The sequence below is a fragment of the Amphiprion ocellaris genome, chromosome 18 (genome assembly GCF_022539595.1).
Source record: "Amphiprion ocellaris isolate individual 3 ecotype Okinawa chromosome 18, ASM2253959v1, whole genome shotgun sequence".
In the NCBI taxonomy this organism is placed as follows: domain Eukaryota; kingdom Metazoa; phylum Chordata; class Actinopteri; family Pomacentridae; genus Amphiprion; species Amphiprion ocellaris.
The window spans coordinates 29,267,425-29,287,697 of NC_072783.1; the positions used below are offsets into that span (position 1 = coordinate 29,267,425).

Here is a 20,273-nt window from a genome sequence, read left to right on the forward strand (position 1 = left end):
TGTGAGTTGTTGCTATATAAGTCAAACTTACCTCAACTAAATTGCAAAATACTGAGGTCCACCAAAAAGAAATTTGGTTTGCTGTTGCCAAATCTATCTTGGTTCTGACTTCTAACACCAGATTTAGAGTTGTGCCAAGAAGATCAAGAATAGCCAACAGTAGGAACGATTTTTTTTTAGTATTTCCACTCTTTTATAACTGAAAGAATGAATAAAGTAGGTGCATAAATATTTGTGATCACGAAGTATTACAACACCAACTGCTTCACCTCAGTCTGACTCAGCGCTGCCTTCAGTTGTTCTGTGTTGAAAGTGGTGTCCAAGTGTCCATTGTGTCTTTTTATTTACACAGCGCGACCCAGTGGAGGAGAAGTCCTTTGCACTTGTGTGACACTATCCTTGCAGTTTTGGAATCGTCTTGTTTTTGTGCCAAATAGCTTTTAGAGCCTATTTTGTATCGCATTTGCGTAGAGTTTCCGAGTGAACCTGAAGGCATCACGTAGCATGCTGCGCACCTTCACTCCTCTCCTCCGTCACGCAGCTCAGGTCAGTAGCCACAGAGGGAGCGAGGGACGGAAACGGATAGTGGGTGAGGGAGGGGGAGGGGGGGGGAGGCAGAAAACAGGCGTGAGAGAGAGAGAGAGAGAGAGAGAGAGGAAGAGAGGGGAGGGAGGAAGCAGGCAAAGCTGTCAACTCCAGAGAGGAGAGCAGCGTTGGAGCAAAAGAATGCCACTGGTCACTCACTGACGCTATTAGTAAAAGAAAATACACACTCAGTTATTGCAGCTTTGGCATTTTGGGGATTTGTTCGTCCAAATTGCGCATCGGGGCTGATTCCACCCGGAGTTCTCTGGTTTCCATCCGTGCGCTCGGCTGTGGAAGGTGACGGGGCTGGGTCGGGTGCCATGGACCCGCTGCTGCCCGCAGACACGGACACGATGGAGCGAGAGGCGGACAAGGATGCGAGGAGGAAGATCCAGTTCTCCGTGCCTTCCTCCGTGCCCACCCAGCTGGACCCGCGACAGGTGGAGATGGTGAGAGGCAGGGAGTGTGATGTGCAGCCTACACGCATGATGACAATGGTTGTGGTGTTGTGTGTAAAATCGGGAGGAGGAGGGAGGTCAAACCTGGGTCAGCTTGTGAAAAGGATCAGCAGTTTTACTTGTGTCACCTAAAGCCTACTTTTTTTTAGTTGGTTTATAAAGTCAAACCTGCACAGTGCCTGCCTCCAACTTTCATGTGTTGCTTTCCTCTGTGGTGTCTGGAGCATCGGTCCTTGTCACTGAGGTTGGCAGACAGTTACATAACAAGAGAGACTTTGCAGAACTCTGTATTTTGGTGCTTGCATATTACTCTGTGGGCAGCAGGGTATGGGCAGCTGGGATTAAGCTGAGCTGTGCAGCCTCAATTTCTGGAGCCTTAAAAGTGATGAGGCATCTCTGCCCTTCAAAAGAAATGAAGGAGGAGGAGGAGGAAATTGAGGGATAAAGCACAATTTGTAATATCCAAAATGAGATGTGCCTGAGAAAAATAAAGCCCCTGCCACAAATGTGAAACACAATGCAGAAGGTCACACAATTACTCATTTTGGAAGGAGGAGGTGAGTGGATTATGTAAAGTAAATACAGCATAAATCAGTGGTGTGGGTGCTGAATCATCCTGAAAGCAAGTGCCGGCGAAACATGCTGACATGGTTAAGCCAAGAAAGTGTGTTGGTGAAATAGTGCAGTGTGAACAGGAATAATGTTGGCTGTGCAGTATGGATGCAGATGTGTGTTTAGAGTGGTTTTAATGCTTACAGCTCATATAAAGGTCATCAAGCTAAGAGTGAGATAAAGTTTTGACACAGAGCTGCAGTTAGTGATCAATTTCTTCCTCCTCCAAGACAAGTGTTTTTATCACAGGCTGCTCCCTGAAGGGAATCTCACAGAGGACCAGGTGCAAATTCAGAAATCTTTATTTCTTCCCAATAGAGGATTTGAAAGATTCCATGGGGCATCTGTTTGGACATGTTGTTTGAGGTGGAATGTAGAGGAAAAACTAATAAATCAATAATATGTAGGCACTCAAATATTTTTTTATTGCACATCTGTTGTTTACAGCTCTCTTGGGCTTTGGATTTTTTTAATCTCTTGTAGTGCAGAACTATTTTCTTCATTTCTAAGCAGCCCCTTGTGTCTCCGTAGCCCTGACTGACACATAAATACACTATTATGATAATTAGTTAGTATACTTTACCTAATTACCCAGGGAAGGTTCAGGTTACTGGTGCTGCACATTACTGCCTTATGTTGTTACAACTCTTTCCCATTTAAATGTCCACAAATAACTCATCATGAGCTGAAGTCGGTTCTTGCTATAGGAGGCTATAGGAATTTGTCATCTCAGGACCTGGTAAGATTACTGCAAATCCTTTACCATGGAACTAATGAGAATAAAAGATGAAGCACACAAAAGGTTACAGAGTTCTTACGTCATAGGATATGTCTCTAACTCTGCTGTTGCCATGTAAACAAATGAATCCTGCTCATCGTCACCTGTTGCTGAAAATATGGACGAGGAAGTCAGCTCTCAATTTAAGGAATTTCTGCAATGTTCAAGATAGCAGAAATCTAGCTGTGGGGATAAACAGTCATTCAGCTGTGAAATGGGTTTTGTAATCCATAATTTAGGCATCCTGCATGAGAAACGTCTTCCGTCTTCTTTTCAGCTTATCATTGTTCTTGCGCAATGCAGGCTTCCATCACGGTGATTAGAAAAAGGCCTAATGGTCATGTCATGTGGAATCAGACTGTCCATGACTCTGCTGAATAACTGAACTCAACATGTTGCAGTTGTAAAGGGATAGAAGATCAAGAGAACTTGACAGTAGCTGATGAGTAGCTTTGCTGTTTGCTCTAGGGCTCAATGATTTTTCTGAGAGATGTTGCAATATCATTTTTTAAAGTCCTGTTTTGGATTAGTATTCACTCTGTAATTGATTTAAAACATCTGACTGGAGCATTACCACTTGAGATACCATCAAAAATGTGACTAGCACAAGGAGGAGGCCTGAATTTGTAAAACCGTTGACACATCTTGGATGTGCGACAAAACATAAATTCTGCTGTTTTTCTGTCTGCAATTGCTCAGCGTAGAATAGAATATGGATTAAAATTGAAATACTTTTTGATCCCAAAGGAGAAGTTCTGTTTCAGCAATATTACAAACCACACCAGATACTCAACCTGCGCAGATCTACCTGTCCTGTAATCTACCACCACCCTGCTTAGATTCAGAGGTTTACCTTCATAAATTATTTACTCCAGCATGACTGCTCAAGAATTTGCAAAGCTGCTGCTCATGAAGGAAACTTTTGGTGCCAAGAGACATTTTCACATCGATATCCTTCGCATATAACTCTGTGAGGTCTGGAAGAAGGTATCTTGTCCTTTTGTGGCCTGGCTGCCCATTCTCACTGATAGTGACTGGAACTTTTTGTCCATGTGGAATTAATGCAGAGTTCGGCCAGTTGCTTGTGTGATTACACAGGGTGGAAAAAGAAGCAGGTAATAGATAAGTAGAAAGAGTGTGAAGCAATGTGCAAAGCAAACTGTTCAATGGCAAAGGTTAGCGGAAAAAAGACGGCAAGCAAGAAAAGTAAAGGGAAAAAAATCATCAGCCGAGGAGATGACTGATTAAAAGAGATTAGCTGTGGATGACTGAGGCCTAAATCAAGGGCAAGTACAGCTAATGCCAAGAACAAATTTTCACCGCAGCACATCCAAGAGCTCGAAACTGTGATCGGGTCTTTTTCAACAAAGCCAGCGCTCCCTTCTGTTCCTGTTTACTCATTAATGCTATTTACACAGTCAAGTGATGGCAGGATATTGATTTGATTATCAGTCTTCAAAACCAGATACAGCTGAAAATGGGAGACGGTAGCAGGAAAAACACATCCGTCATTGAGGAAGACTTAGTAACTCCAGCTGGATGTGCAGAGTTGCAGTGGGAAGTTTCCAGTTTCAAATATAAGTCTGCTGTGTGTGTTACATGTTCAGCCATTTGTTTCCACTCCCCCAGGCCACTGCAACAACAAGACTTTATTTCTGGGCACTGTAATAACAGCTAAAATCAAATGGTGTGACTTCCTCTACACTATTTTAGAAATGACTCACTAGAAAACCAAATGTCAGTGGCGGTTTTTAAATATCTTTTCTTGAACATGTTGCTCAAATCAAGGCCTACAAAGGATTATTTACTGAATAAATGGAAAGCTCTGTATGAACACAGCAAAGGATTTATGCTTTCACTGTGTGGTCTGAATTGTTAAGTGGATAGCTTGTTTCAGTGTAAAAGGCTCTTTAGGTCATCCAGAGTAATGCACTGAAGTTGAATGTTAGGTAACTATGAAAGTCATCCTACTTTCCAAAAATGAGGTGGGAGATTAATGATTTATGATGAGAGCACTATGCTAATGTTATATGCTGCTTAAATTCCTCTTTCTAGCAATGTGGTGGTGCGTCTGTACTTTGGCTGGATAGTTCTCAAACAGGGAATAAAACTGCAGACTATCAGAGCAGAAGAATTTTAATTATTAATTCACCTTGGAAGTTTTTCTGATCTGTTGCTTTTTAATATTGACTCATGGTCAATATAATTTGGCTTTGTTTTTTATAGGAAGTCACAAAAAATACAGTTTAATGTCACAGTGAATTCAGATTGCTATGAAGTAATGTCAATTATTTACAAATGTTAAAAAAAAGACTGCATAGAGATTCACCCTCTTTAAAGTGACTCATCATAATACAACACAGGAGCAGCATCAGTTGGTGTTAGAAGTCACATAGTTAGTGAAAAGGATATCACCTGACGGCAGGGATTGTGTCTCAGTGATTGTACAATGAAAAACGTATCTGGAAGGTCAAGTCAGTATAGAACTACAACATGAAGACAAAGGAGCACTCCAAGCAACTCTGTTTTGAAAGTTAGGGGATAGATACCAGAAACATTTTCAGTCACTGCATATGCCTTGGTACAGTTATGTCCATCATTAAGAAATGGAAGCAGGCTGGTTGAAAAACTGACTGACTGTGCATGAAAAAAGAGTTCTGACAGAAGACATGTTAGAGACTGGACAACTGGAAGAAGGTTCTTTGGTTTGATGAGAGCTAAACTGAGCTTTTTGGCCATAAGAACAGACACTATGTTTGTCAAACACCAAACACTGCACATCATCACAACCACACCATCTCTATTGTAAAGCATGGTGGTGGCAGCATCATGATGGACTTGGGCTGCTTCTTGGCAGCAGACCCTGGAAGGCTTGTAAAGGTAGAGGATAAAATGAATGCAAGGAAATAGAGGGAAATCCTGGAGGATCATTCAATGAATGCTATTGAATGTAAAATAAAGTCAAAGCTATTTATCTTCCACCAGCCATCTGTATGTGCACAGAAACATGAAACAAATTAGCCACAAATCAAACGTGAAGGGCATTCAGAGAGTGACTTGGCAGACCTCTGTCAAGGCTAATAGTCCACTCTTCTATGATATGCAATATGGCAACCCAAGCCACTCAAATTTAATGGGTTTTTACTTTGCTCATCCTCATGTTTTCCCCAAATTTCAGGAAAATTGGCTCGATAGTTTTTGCTTAATCCTGCCGACTGACAAACAGAATGGTAATGAAAACATACCGTCCTTGGCAGAACTAATCAGTCTTCCAGTGCAGCCACACTGAGCTACCGCTGGTATTTACAGGCATTTCAGACATGCACAACAAGGATCAGATGAAAACACTATGTTCCCTGCAGGTGCTTGACCTTCTGGCCACAGTGTTAACAAAACACTCGAAAAAGGTCACTATGTCTGAAAAGGCTCTCAGACAGGTGCTCAACCTGTGGTTTGGTCCTGTGGTCCTATAGTTTCTCCTGAGAGGCGTGAGTGTGTGATTGTGTGAAACTTATCAGGTTTATTAGACTCCCACTATAAAGTTTTCTTGTTAACACATTTTAACCTCTAACTGGATCTCTTGCACTTAATATTTATTAATTTATTCCGCAACAATTGCAGCATCTATAACTCTAGTGTGTGAGTGATGAATATGTATGATTTAACAACAGGAAACAGAACCCGTTAGAGTTACTCCAGAGTGAAAACAGCCCACACATTTCATGCCTCTTCTCTCAGCTGTGATTGGCTTGGCAGCCACTTGTATCCCGTAACAGTCCTTTTGCCATAGCACATTACAAAATACAGAGTGTTGAATATATTGGATATTTCACTGTAAATAAACAATGAAAAAATACAATTGCAAGTCCTGCATTCAGTAATAATTAGCCTAAGTGCAGAAGTAGCTACTGGCTACTGCCACAATCCTTCTATCCATGGAGTTCATCCATCAGTTTCTTCATGATTGACTTTTCTTGATGCAGTCTCCCAAATGTGTTTTTAAGAGGTGTAACCCCAATAATAATTAAAGTTTATAGAATTTGAAGTTGGAAAATGTGCAGAAAAACAATGGTAGTTTGCTAGTAATTGCTCTATTAATTGTGCATGTAGTGGAATGTAATACATTTCAAAATGCAAGAACAATTACATATTACAATATAAATAGTACTTTAATATAGACTATAGATACAGGTGGGGATCTTGTTTTTCAGAATGGAGTAGTTTAATCCCAACAATGCATTCTGCTTTTGTGAGCTTTGTATTTTAATCTCAATCTGAAAAGTCTCTATACCAGTAACATAACTCCAGGGGATTTAAAAAGTACAGTTTTTCCTCTATGAAGTGTTGTCAAGTAGAAATATAAAGAAACTGAAAAATACAAATACATAAAGTACAAGATATTCAAAACAGTTGCAGTACTACTATTACAGTGTGTTTACTTTCAACAAAATCTGTCATTTAGTCTCAAATTTCAGTGAACATATTTGAATGATCACCTTTGATAAGCTGTATTATTGGCAGGCGGAGTTTTGTAACGCTCCTCTAACATGGGAGTGAAACTGACTGGAAATATTGCATTTTTTTAGTTGTGTAAGTGATGATTTCTATGACTCACTCTGCTTCACACACCGAAGATGATGAAGCAGTAGTTGCCATGTATCTGATGTGCGAAAAACAAAACAATTTCATCCATCAGCTGTACCTGATTTGTTCTGTAGAGTGCTGTGGGTGGCTGGAGCATTTCCCAGCTGACACTGGGCGAGAGGCGGGAGACACCCTGGACAGGTCGCCAAGCCATCACAGGGCACACTCTGCCAGTGTAGAATAACTGACTAACCTGCCATGCATGTCTTTGGACTGTGGGAGGAAGCTGGAGCACCTAAAAAAACCCACACAGGCACAGGGCGAACATCCAAACTCCACACAGAAAGACCTCAGCCAGCCAGTAGGTTGGAATCCAGAACCTTCTTGCTGTAAGACAACAGAGCTCACCACTGTGCAGCCCAGCACAACAACAGAAAAACCTGAAACCATCACATTTAAAAGCAATGGGAGTTTGTATTTAAACCGTAAGCAAATTTAAATAATCCAGCTGACATCTATTACAAGAGATAATCCTTATTCAGGAGCAGTCTGGACAGCAAACTTTCACTTGTTGTTGCATAATGATTTTCTTTTAGTTGTCATAAAACCACTTCTCTGCAGACATGACACCAAAAACCACAAGGCTGACTAAAAACTTTTCGTAAGTCATCAACTGTGACAGTATTTGGATATTAGTCATACTTTGTCCTTGTGTTTGAGGATAGCATTTTGCATGCCACCCACACACATTTGCAAATGTAGACAAATAAACACACGACATGGTTTGACCAATGAATAAAGACATTCTTTTCCTCTCTTTGATAAGATCCGACGTCGAAGGCCGACACCAGCCACACTGTTCAGACTGACAGACCCACCGTCACCAGAGGAAGACAGCGGCCAACATCAGGTAGCTCAGCTGTTTTTACATCACGTTAAAGTTGTTATAGAGTACAAAGAGAAACCGGTTCTCCTACTGACAGTAGTCTCTATGTACCACATTGCAAACGCAAAAATAAATTGTGGTTATTTAAACATAGACTGTATATAAAATATGGATATAGCTATGACATTATCTGTAGACTTGTGGACAGCCATTCTGAAGCCTCAAGTTTGGCATTTGGCTTATCTTGAGCACTCTATGCCAATGCAGTAGAAACCTATCAATGACAAGGTAGCTCTACCTTAAAACACATCCTGCATTGTGCATCAATTTTGCTCTAAATGGGACCTTAATTTACTAAACTAGCATCATAATGTATTGAAGAAGACTTTAAACTAGAGACTGAGGTCATAAACTCATTAGCAAAATGTTTACTGAGGTAACATCAAGTGAGAAGTAGAATCATTTTCTCATAGACTTCTCTACAGTTGGGCTGGCAAAACAGAGGAGTCGCCCCCTGCTGGCTGATAAAAAGAATGCAGGTTTAAGACACTTCTGCATTGGGATAATTTTTCAGATCCAAAGGAAAATCATCTCTATACAGTGTGTGGTGTAGCATAAAGTCATGAGTTGCACATTTTCTCGATTATTAGACCCTCACTTTGCTATCATACTACATATGCAAAATAAGGATTTTTACAAGGGGCTGCAGAAAAGCTTTCTGGGTAATGTTTGAAATTCACATTAGGAGCAAAATTATATTTGGTGGGATAAGGAAAAACTAATTCACAACAAAGTCAATTCCAGTCACAACTATCTGTCCAAATAATTTTACATTTTTGTTTGAATAAAGATGGTGGTTAATAGTTATTATTTTATTTCCCTTGCATCTCTGTTATATTAGACTTTATGTCACATTGTTATTACCTTTCTAATGATTTCCATACTAAAGTTTCAAAAACAACACAAAAAATATCAACTTGCTATATTATGTAATTTATTTAAACTACAGCACCACAAGGTAGAAGTACTCCCACAAACCTCAGTCATGTAACAGGTGAACTTATACATTATATCAGATAAACTATGGATTTGATGTTTTTTTGTTCTGCAGTGGGTTCTAGGGGAAAATGGAGCCTTGAAAGCCAAACTGGTTCATATGTCAACCTACCAGCCACCCTCCCTTAAAGGTAAATGCACTGTCTTGAATGATTTTGCACAAATTTGTATGTTTCACTTATATATTTTAAATTATATAAAAAAAATACACAAAGCTGAAACTATTTGGGAGACCTAATTCTGCTGTGGGAATTGCCATGTGGTCTATATCTGTCTCAACTACGTGCATATCCAAAAAAAAACAACACAGCGAGAGTTGTGTGTGCATGTGTGTGTGGGTGAATGTGTGTGTTATGTGAGATTAGGAGCAGAGACAGCTGTGACTCTGTTCTGGATCATCCTGGATTATAGGATGGGCACACAGCTGCAACATGGTCTCACACACACACTCACTATCAGATACAACCGGAGTCACACAAACTTAAGCACTGGCACAAAAATTACTATATTGGTATGAATATGTATGCACTGTGTTTTTTTTATTATTTATTTTTGGATTTATGGGAATTGTCGCTTTGACCCTTGCAATCATGACTGTTGCCGCTGATAATCCCTGCAGTGTTTCACTGTATTGGTGTGAGATACACCCGTCAGCCACAACACTGAAGCCCCTGACATCTTGGCACAATATAATGTTCTGCTGGTAAACTTTGGCTCCTGGCATTCATGTGGATGCTACTTTAACACGTAGCACTCACCTAACATCGTCCCAGACTAAGCCCCCCCGCCTCGATGGCAACAGTATTCTACAATGCCTGCAGCCTCCCCCAACAGAACGATGTGCCCCTCACAACTCCTCAGGAATGACTTGAGGAACACAACCAAGAGCCAGCAGTGTTTATCTACCCTCCAAACTCCCCAGATCTCAAACTGATCGAGCATCCAGCTTGGTCTTAATGTTCTGGCTGATCAGTGTATAGTATTTACATTTTTACACAAAACAACTTCAAATTTTCATAGGTTTTCAATCCCTATATACATAATTATAATAATGATAAGGAAACAAAAAAAGTCACTGCTTGCTTAGTTAAAAATGTGACATGCACTCAATACTTTTACAATGGCAAATCCTGTAGCTTATTGTGTTACTGTATCTTTTTAAAAAATTTTTTGAAATGCAGTAGTAAATAAGCTCACACAAATTTGGAATGAAACGATGCAGAAGTATGTACACACATATTTGGGAATTATGCCACATTGCTCTATTAATGTTGGCTGAGCTCTTTTAAAAACTGGCTGTGACATTTAATTGCAGATATAGGAATGGCCCACATCTCTCTATATGCAGATGATACCATCTTGTTTTTTAACAAAACTAATACTGTCCCTTCTTGCACATATTTATTAGAATAAAGAAATTGAACTTGGATTCATCATGTAGCCAGACACACAATTCTAAATGACTGATAGCATTTTTTCTGTAACTGCTGTCTATATAAATAAGCAAGGAATTTTCAATATCATCATAAATGCAGTAAAACATAATCTTTTATTCACTGCTCGTTTGCATTCCCCTCAAGTGCCAAAACATTCATTATTACAAGTTTAAACGGAAAAATCAAAACAGATACATAAATAATATTTCCCTTCCTGTATTTGCATTCATCCATCCATTGTTCATTAGAGGATTTATTTGATCTTTGTGTGTACACTTGTCATGGTGCTCCTTTATCCTACAGAACGGACTGTTTTTCTTTTCAGCTGTCCAGAGGATGGCCCAGGCCCACTTGGCCTCCCTCGACATGAGGTCTGTGGACAGAGAAGATTCCTCTTCTGAGGAAGAGGAGGAGCATTGTGATGAAAAGAAGCAGCAGACAGCCTCAGCTACAGGTGGGAAGGATATAATAGTCATTCACTTTATTCAGTTATTCTTTCTTGTACTGGCACCTGTACCTAACAAAGACATCACTTACACTTTTGAAAATCCTTTCATATCAGATCTAAAAGAAGAATGCAAACCACTCAGAGATCATTGTGGTTGGCTGGGCAGTTCAACAGTGAGCAGTGATCTCAGTCATCACCAAGAAGAAGCAGAAAAGGCCAAAGAAAGAGCGGAGGGGAAAGGAGAATGACCAAAATAGAGGGCTCTGATAGAGACAGAGTGTTAGTGGAAATCCATTTGCATTGCACACGTATGGACCATGCGTGTGCATGTGTGGGTGTACGAATGAGTGTGTTTTTGGGATCTGTGTGTGTGCATGTATGCAACAAAAGAGATGGATGTGGAAAAAAGAGAGAGAGAGGAGGGTCAGAATATTAATGAGCAGGTAGAAGGAAAAGTTTAACTTGAGACTTGTGAAGGGAATCACGTCTCAGTCAGCCAAAGAAGCCAGGGCTAAATTCTAATCAGCCAAGGACACTGCACAAGAGATATAGAAACTGCTAAGGACTGGGGTGTTTCTACAAGCAAAAAAAAAAAAAAAAGTTTATGAACCTCCACCAAGATTTACAAGGATTCTGAGACTAATGTTAGATGTTCAATTTAAATAATTCATGTCATGAATCATCACCTGTTACAAAGTATAATAAAGAGAAAATTGCAGCTTATACTTTATTTTATTGTTCAAAGATTGCATTGTATGTGTAATATCATTGTGACAATGTTGTTGCTGCAACAAGGGCTGACATGCAGGAACAGGTTGTCATTTTAGGGTGCATCACAGGAATTGTGAATGAGGTCCTAGGTGAGTGCAGTACACAGATATGAGATACTGTTTTAAATGATAAACTACATAATGACATAAATATACAACCAACCCTCACTGGAATGTAACTCAGGACCTGCAGAGCTTCTTCCAAAGTTATCTATAACTGAAGTTTGCTCTTCAGTTTGCTTTCCTCAGTCTTTTGGATGTTTGCGTGCAAGGTCGAGGAGATCAAAGGAGGGTGGATTACAGACGATTTGAGCACAGTCACGGCCACAGTAGGCCAGATTATACCATATCAAACTAATCCAACTAATCATGATAATGCAGCGCAATTTTTTCTGGTTTCGAATTATGAGCAGGCTTTTTGTAACATGGCGATTAGCAGGCATGATCTGTTTGGGATGGCACACATGATGGGCGGAAGGACCTACCTTTTATTTTTAAAAACGTACATATATATGTGTGTATATATATGTATATGTATATGTATATATATATATATATATATATATATATATATATATATATATATATGATGAGAGTGGAGGTTCATTCATGACCCTGTATATACAATAAGTGATGTTTTGTGTTGGTTGCTAATAAAGACAATTGTAATAGGCTGTTGGTGTTTGTGTGATTTTATGTGGAATTTGTGTATTGAAATGTGCAATGCTCCAGTCATGTTAAGAAAGAGAAAAGGCTTTATTAGGTATTCCAGACACGAGTCGACTTATAATTTGGTCATGTGTATTGTATACAATTAAATACAGCAAATAACAGCAGCAAATTTTACTAAATGAGAATCCTGAACCATTGTTGCCACTTTTATTCATCTTGTAGACTATTTGTGTGTTGTTTTTGCTTTTTTGTTTTTGTTTTTTTTTTTACCACTGTTACAAGAAGTCAGAAGATCATCAAAATGCAAATAAAACCAGTTTATGAAGACTGTGACCAGATTTGCTCAGTCATGACACAAGAGAAGAACTTAATTTGACTCTCTTTTTCATGTTTTTTAGTTTCTCTTCGGTTTTTATTTTTCTTCATCTATTGTGATTCCTTCTTTAAGTGTATCTGGTTTGTAGTACTAAACTACATTAAATCACAATTTAAAAAACACATATATATTAATAAAGATCCATAGTGGTCAATGGTGACACCCAGTGTTCAGTGCTTCTAATTACACAATTACATTCTGAGATTTATGTCTAATATGATCACCTAAACCAATATTTAAAATGTTGACATACTATACCGGTATGAAGATTAACCAATGGAACTGCAGTGATACAGGTAGATGGATTATTTATTTATTTATTTATTCGCACATAATCAATTAAACTCCAACCTATGGTTCTGTCTATCTCAAAAGAAACTTTTTTAAAACACTGTATCGACATGGCCCTAATTAAAAGACATCAAACTACAGTTTATGCACAGCTAGACAACTGTATATGGTATAAATATATACAGTATAACTAAGATTTACCTTCTCAATGCTGTAGTAGTTTTGTTTGAACTGCAGGAGGCAATGCGTAATTGCATTTCTAGCACTAATAAGCGCTTTGGCAACTAAAGGGAGTCTTGTTTGCACCTTTGAATAATACTCTAACTATACTGACAAAGGAAATAAAGTGAATTACATAATTCGCATGTTTGTGTTTGAGCATTTTCCTCAAACAAGCTGGCATTTTTTAAAATCATTGCAGCCTCTCACCCACAACAATCGTGTGTGGGTGTTATAATTAGCATCAAAGTAGATGTATTATTTTTAATTGCTAAGCTATGCATTTACCCCAGCTTAATCCATACGATGTTTTATCCTGGTAGTTCTTGCTTAATACTTCTGCCCTCTTTACACTTCACATATTAATCCTTCCTTGCCTTTGCAAAAAACACTCCAGTCACGTCATCAACGCCCACCCTCATATCCTGGGGCAGAGTATAAACTTCCAGCCGGATGATGGTGTAGCCGCTCTCCTTCAGACCAGCACAGACCTGGGCCTCATTCAGTGGCACCACAGGGATCCTGACCCCGGGCCCCCCAAAATAGTAACTCTCTCCCAGGGCACCGATGAGCAGCAGGTGGCCACCAGGCCGCAGGAGCTTCCAGATGTGGCCCAGGGCCCTGGTGAAGGCAGCCAGGTCGGGGCTGACGCTCTCCAGGCAGAAGCAGGACACCAGGCAGTCGGCCCCTGATGAAGGGAGGGCGTCAGGGGCCAGGGGCTGGGAGCAGTGCACGTCGATGGGGAGGATGTCTGCGATGACCTGACGTAGCTTAGCAGCTTTCTCTGTCCATGCTGAGGCCCTGGCAGAGGCAATATCATCAATGCATTATCAGATTACATCAAAGCAGCTGCAGCAATTGCACAACACAGCAGCTTGGCTGCAACATTTTTCATACCGTGTGCATGTGGGTTTGAAAACAATGTCTCAGGGAGGTGGATTATGATCAAATTTGCATTCATGTCCACCTCAGGATGAATTGTGATAATTCTGCTGATTCCTGGACCTGCTTTGTTTTGTGACTCATGACATCCCCTTTAGCCTAAACTGTGTATTTGTAATTAGAGCTAATTAGTGTCAGCTAGGAGTTTATTTACTTTATTATTTTTACTTTAATTTGTTATTCATTGGGTTTCATTTTTGCATTAGGCAGCTGTAGCAACAGCACTTCCCCAGTTTGTGATGAAGTAAACGTATCTATCTATGCTCACATGCTAATATGCTGAACTTTGTAAGAATATAGCTGATGACTCTGTCTAAATGCTGGGTTTTGTTTTTTGAATTAGTGTTTGTGTGTTTTCTTATTAAACTGCCCTTTAAATCAAGGGCCAACAGCCTTTGGCATATTAAGTAAAGGGCAAGAATGATTCATTGCTCAGTAAATAGAGCAGAAAAAAAGATTATGACAGTGAATTATTACAAGGGAAAAGAAAGAAAAAAAGGAAACCCTATGATGCTGTAAATCTGTGTCAACTAAAAGGAATCATTTGATGCCTATTAAAGAGGTTTTTTTCCCTCTCTAGCACAGGCTGTATGTTACAAATTTAACCTTTTGATGATACTAGTGTAACACTCAGTCTCTGAGAAACTGTCAATCTTTGTGACTAATATTTGAATATGTACCCAGTCTTTAGGCATAGTTTATCATTTCCGTACCGTCGTCCCTCCAGCTTGCAGACATGCTGTAGATATGGCGTCCAGTCCAGACTACATCCTCCCTCGTCCTGGAGCCAATGCCTCAGCTCCTGCCGGTTCACCTCCAGGAAGTCTGTCAGGATCACCTTGTTGAAAACTTCACAGCCACTCAGGACCTGGTACAAGGTGGGACCTGAACCGATATCCACCAGGAGGTCACCACTTACATCACCTGGGAATGATGGAGGAGAATCAAGGAGAGGAGGAACTCTCCGGAAGACCTAATGGAGAGGTCTGCAGCTAACTGGTTGGGTTTTAAAGGATAATTCTGATCAAGCAGTGACATGATGCTCCATTTTGTTTATCGTTTACTGATGTAACTTTGTCAGTGAATCTTTGCCTACAGATGCAGGCAGAATTTGGTCTGAAGTTCCTGTTTTAAGGCTGTGACAGTGAAAACGTTCAGGTTTTTATTGTGAGAAGTTTATTCAGAATATGAATTTAACAGAAATAATTCTTGGTAAATCAGGCCTTTAGTAGTAGCATAAGAAAAAGATATTTGATTTATAAAGAAGAAGGCTTTTTGTACCATTTCACTTAGAATACATCAAAGCATTCAATGTATTAAAATTATTTTAATTCTTAAATTTTGACATTGTACCAGTGTCAAAATCGTATTTTTTTTTGTACTTTTTGTTTTTTTTTTCTCCCATTACTTTAACTTAATAAGTGTAGAGAATTTGGGTTTTAGATTTTTAGAAAAACAGGTCTGAGCACTGCTTGGATCAGCACAAAAACTTTTGTTAAGAAGGTGAATTGATATTAATCAGAAGAAGAAAAGACACATTTTCCATTATTTGCTTGTAAAACACACCACAATCTTTTAACCTCTTCTTACCTTCAGTGAAAGCTCTGTGCAGGCATGCCAGTTTCCACGGCACAATACTGTCTTTTCTTGCAAAATCAGCCCGTGGTGGAGTGTAGTTGTATTGTAGATACGCTGCAGGGTCAAATTTCTGGTAGCAGGCGGCCATGGCTGCTACTCCGTTCTCTCTTGCCTTGTCTTCCATCTTCCTGCTGTGTTTGTGGCTGTACCTTCTGTTCCTGGTGGTCAGTGTCCAGGTAGCCCCCTGAGCCAAATTATATACTTGTGTGTGTGGGTGTATCTGTGCTATTATGTGTGTGTTTGCGCTTTGGGCTACTCTTGAGCTTCATGGGCAGAGATAGTGATCCTGTTTTTTCTGACCACGCTGCCTGATAGCATTTGTTCTGTTCACTTTCACTGCCCCGAGGCATTGATACCATCAGATCAGGGGGCTTCCTCCAGCGCTGTATCCATTAATGGACTCCTCATATGGCTTTCAAGTCCTTCACCCACCTCTCCAAGGCCCTTCATATCTATACAATCACTCCAAAGGGCCTCTTCCACTCCAGCGTTGGCTCAGGCGACCCCTTCAGAGAGACACAACAGGTCTGTCTCAAAGACAAACAGATTTGTTTGTGTCTCAGTTGGCCATTTTACTTGATGGTGACATTTGTACTCATTTATCCAGACAGTAAGTAGCAGCAAGGTAAATAAGGGAAAGTTTCCAATACAAAACAGATGTTAAAGTGCACAGAAAAAGCCATTGCTTTTCTTGTTTCTTTTTGAAATATAGACATTAGCAAAGAACAAAGAAAAACAATTATATAACCTTGCTAAGAAATGTAAGATGGTTTTTAAAAAATAGCTTTCAGGAAAACACCCATTTTATTATAGTTTTTAAAATGTTTATTTTAGGCCCATATGGACAATAAAACATGCATTAAAAAGTTGAATGCTAATATGAATTGATACTCAATGTAGATGATCACTGTAGTGTTTTTCTCAATAAGTATGTAGCTGCAAACATGCATCTTGTTGAAAAAAATGTTACAAAGTATTGGAAATTAAAGTTCTAGCTGTAAAGAATATTAAAATCCACAACTGTAAGCTTTAAAGAAGATAATTAGACTTTTACCTGTCCAGGCTACAAAGGCTAAAACATTATTCCAGATAGAAAGTTTATTAATTTTTGAACATATAAATACATTATTCTTGCTTTCTATATCATCTTTGACTTTAATTGCAGAACCATGTGAAGATATTAAACACTTGTGTCTTTTTTATATTAATATTTCTCCTATTTAAGATGCTTGTAAAACTTGGCAGTGCTGCATTTGCTCTACTACATGGATTTACATGTTTCCACTGTGAGCAGACGTCTCGATCTGCAAACGTATGACTTCAGTGTTGATTTTCAGCGTTTCTGCCAAGAAAACAGGACACCTTTAATTTACAGTCGAATTAAAAATGACTTGTTAATTTGTGCAACCAGCAGCTACTGTGGCCGGCTGACAAAACAGTGAGCTTCATCCCCCGATTTAATGAATTCGCTCTGTTCCCAGTGTATTACAAAGCAGCATTTTATATCAACAATTGTGGAACGCAGCCATGTGGTAATCAAACATATTCTTCCCTGGAGTCTTTTTTTTAAACACCTCGCTCATCCCTGGCAGCGGCAGAATCCCAGACAAACACACACAGACTAAATATCACAGTGTCCAATGGAGACAAAGTGTTTTAGATGTGGAATTGTGCCATGCAGTGCTGTTAAAATTAGGATATTTGGAGACTGGTGAGTCATACTGAGTAAATGTAAATGTAAAGCATTCCATATTCCCTTTAACTTGTGAGACTGAAAACATTTAATGTACATATAATGAATTCAACGGCAGGAAGAAAAACTATTTACATTTAAATTCTAAGCATGCAATTTATTATATACTGGTAAATTAATTATAATTTATATGAAATACATTGAAGATAGCTTATACTAACCTCAGTATTCACATTAGGCTGCACAAAATCAACAGCAGGAATATTTTTCTGCTATCATCCCGTGGTTGAGACCTTAAATATGATGAAACTGAATGAAAAATAACTGAAAGGTTCAATCACATAATCCTTTGTGTAAATTAATGAATCACAGCGACAGTTAATGTAATGAAAATATCTTTTTTCCTTCAAAATCATGCAGATTATCTATTATTTACTGTCATACGTTGAGCTGACAAAGCAAATTAAATTATGACAAGATGCTGTAGTTTTATTACAAACCTAAATGAGCTGATAATGGTTTATAATTTGCACTTATTAAAATAAGTTTGATCCCAGGAACCTGCAAGAAGGTCAGAAGCCACAAAATGCTGCATGCAAAAATGTGTCTCACTGTAGTAGTATATTACCTTTATATACTGTATACATTTGTCATTTTCTACATTTTGTGTTTCTTTCTCAGCATATTGATTAAACGCCATCATAAACAAGCTTGCCTCTCTCACCACATTAACAAAACTGGTCCATTTGATGTGATATGAAATCTAATCTGAAGTCTGCAATCCAGACAGTCTCAGTTTATTACATTATGTGTGATTTATGAAAAAACGGTCCCTTAAAATGAATTTTAGATTATAAAACAGTAAATACAGCTGACTTTTTCCACTAATTCTTTTATCTATCAAATCCTCTTTCCACTCACAGCTTATGTTGTTGTTTTTCTGTTTACTTGTGTCTGTCTTTCCCTTTCAAGTTTGTCTTTGCCGTAACTTTAAAAATATTTCGCAGCAAAATTCCATATTAGCTCTGTGAGGCTGTATTTTACTCACAGCACATGGGCTTGGAAGCAAATATGAATATTTAGATGGTACAAGTTTAAAATTGCAATACAAACTGCTGGTGCTAAGCAGGTATAATGTATATCTTGTTTATGATGATAGCTAATCATTTCAAATTTTTACCAATTCTAATTAGCAATAAACACAAAGTACAACTGAGACTGTTTTTCATTTCAAGTATGTAGTCATAAGCCATAATTTTGACCTGATAAAGGCTCTCGATTATTGAAATAGGGTTTCGCTGACATTATTACAATTCATCATGAGGAAGAAATGAACATCTGCATCAGAATTTATTGTAATCTGTCTCACAGTTGGGGAGATACAGTATCTCACAAAACTGAGTCCACCCCTTGCATTTCTCCAAATATTTAATGATATCTATTCATGGGACAACACTGACAAAATGAAACTTTCATACAATGTAAAGTAGTCACCGCACAGCTTGGATAACAGTGTACATTTTATCTTCCCATCAAAATAACTAAAAGACAGCCATTAATGTCTAAACTGCTGGCAACAAAAGTGAGTACACCCCTAACTGAAAATGTCCAAATTGGGCCCAAGTGTCAATATTTTGTATGGCCACCATTATTTTCCAGCACTGCCTTCACCCTCCTGGGCATGGAGTTCACCAGAGCTTCACAGGTTGCCACTGGAATCATCTCCCACTCCTCCATGATGACATCACAGAGCTGGTGGATGTTAGAGACCTTACGCTCCTCCACCTTCCGTTTAAGGATGCCCCACAGATGCTCAATTGGGTTTAGGTCTGGAGACATGCTTGGCCAGTCCATCACCTTTACTCTCAGCTTCTCTAGCAAGGCAGTGGTCATCTTGGAGGTGTGTTTGGGGTCATTATCATGTTGGAATAATGCCCTGCGGCCCAGCTTCTTAAGGGAGGGGATCATGCTCTGCTTCAGTATGTCACAGTACATTTTGGCATTCATGCTTCCCTCAATAAACTGTAATTTTCCAGTGCCGGCAGCACTCATACAGCCCCAGACCATGACACTCCCACCACCATGCTTGACTGTAGGTAAGACACACTTGTCTTTGTACTCCTCACCTGGCTGCCGCCACACACGCTTGACACCATCTGAACCAAACAAGTTTATCTTGGTCTCATCAGACCACAGGACATGGTTCCAGTAATCCATATCCTTAGTCTGCTTGTCTTCAGCAAACTGTTTGCGGGCTTCCTTGTGCATCATCTTTAGAAGAGGCTTTCTTCTGGGACGACAGCCATAGAGGCCAATTTGATGCAGTGTGTGGCGTATGGTCTGAGCACTGACAGGCTGACCCCCCACCCCTCCAACCTCTGCAGCAATGCTGGCAGCACTCCTACGCCTATTTCCCAAAGACAACCTGTGGATTCGATGCTGAGCACGTGCACTCAACTTCTTTGGTCGACCATGGCGAGGCCTGTTCTGAGTGGAACCGGTCCTCTTAAACCGCTAGATGCTCTTGGCCACCGTGCTGCAGCTCAATTTCAGGGTGATGGCAATCTTCTTATAGCCTAGGCCATCGTTATGTAGAGCAACAATCCTTTTTCTCAGATCCTCAGAGAGTTCTTTGCCATGAGGTGCAATGTTGAACTTCCAGTGACCAATGTGAGATGTGTGAGAGTGATATTACCAAATTAAACACACCTGCTCACCTTTCACACCTGAGACCTTTTAACGCTAACAAGTCACATGAAACTGGGGATGGAAAATGTGCACTTGGGCCCAATTTGGACATTTTCAATTCAGGGTGTACTCACTTTTGTT

General features: G+C 39.5%; 2 protein-coding genes across 2 annotated transcripts; one reads left to right on the plus strand and one right to left on the minus strand.

The window, feature by feature from the left end:
- The first annotated feature begins 633 nt into the window (after nucleotides 1–633).
- Nucleotides 634–12,144, plus strand: LOC111566722 (protein phosphatase 1 regulatory subunit 1B-like). The gene is made up of 5 exons (XM_023267471.3): nucleotides 634–1,034; nucleotides 7,844–7,927; nucleotides 9,015–9,090; nucleotides 10,721–10,849; nucleotides 10,958–12,144. The coding sequence occupies exons 1-5, from the start codon at nucleotides 906–908 to the stop codon at nucleotides 11,089–11,091; spliced, it is 552 nt and encodes a 183-aa protein (XP_023123239.1). The 5' UTR covers nucleotides 634–905; the 3' UTR covers nucleotides 11,092–12,144.
- A 206-nt stretch (nucleotides 12,145–12,350) lies between these two features.
- Nucleotides 12,351–15,929, minus strand: LOC111566735 (phenylethanolamine N-methyltransferase). Its single transcript, XM_023267491.3, has 3 exons — nucleotides 15,704–15,929; nucleotides 14,827–15,037; nucleotides 12,351–13,972 (listed from the first exon to the last, which is right to left on the minus strand). Exons 1-3 carry the CDS (start codon nucleotides 15,873–15,875, stop codon nucleotides 13,534–13,536), a joined length of 822 nt encoding a protein of 273 aa, XP_023123259.1. The 5' UTR covers nucleotides 15,876–15,929; the 3' UTR covers nucleotides 12,351–13,533.
- Between the last annotated feature and the right edge of the window lie 4,344 nt (nucleotides 15,930–20,273).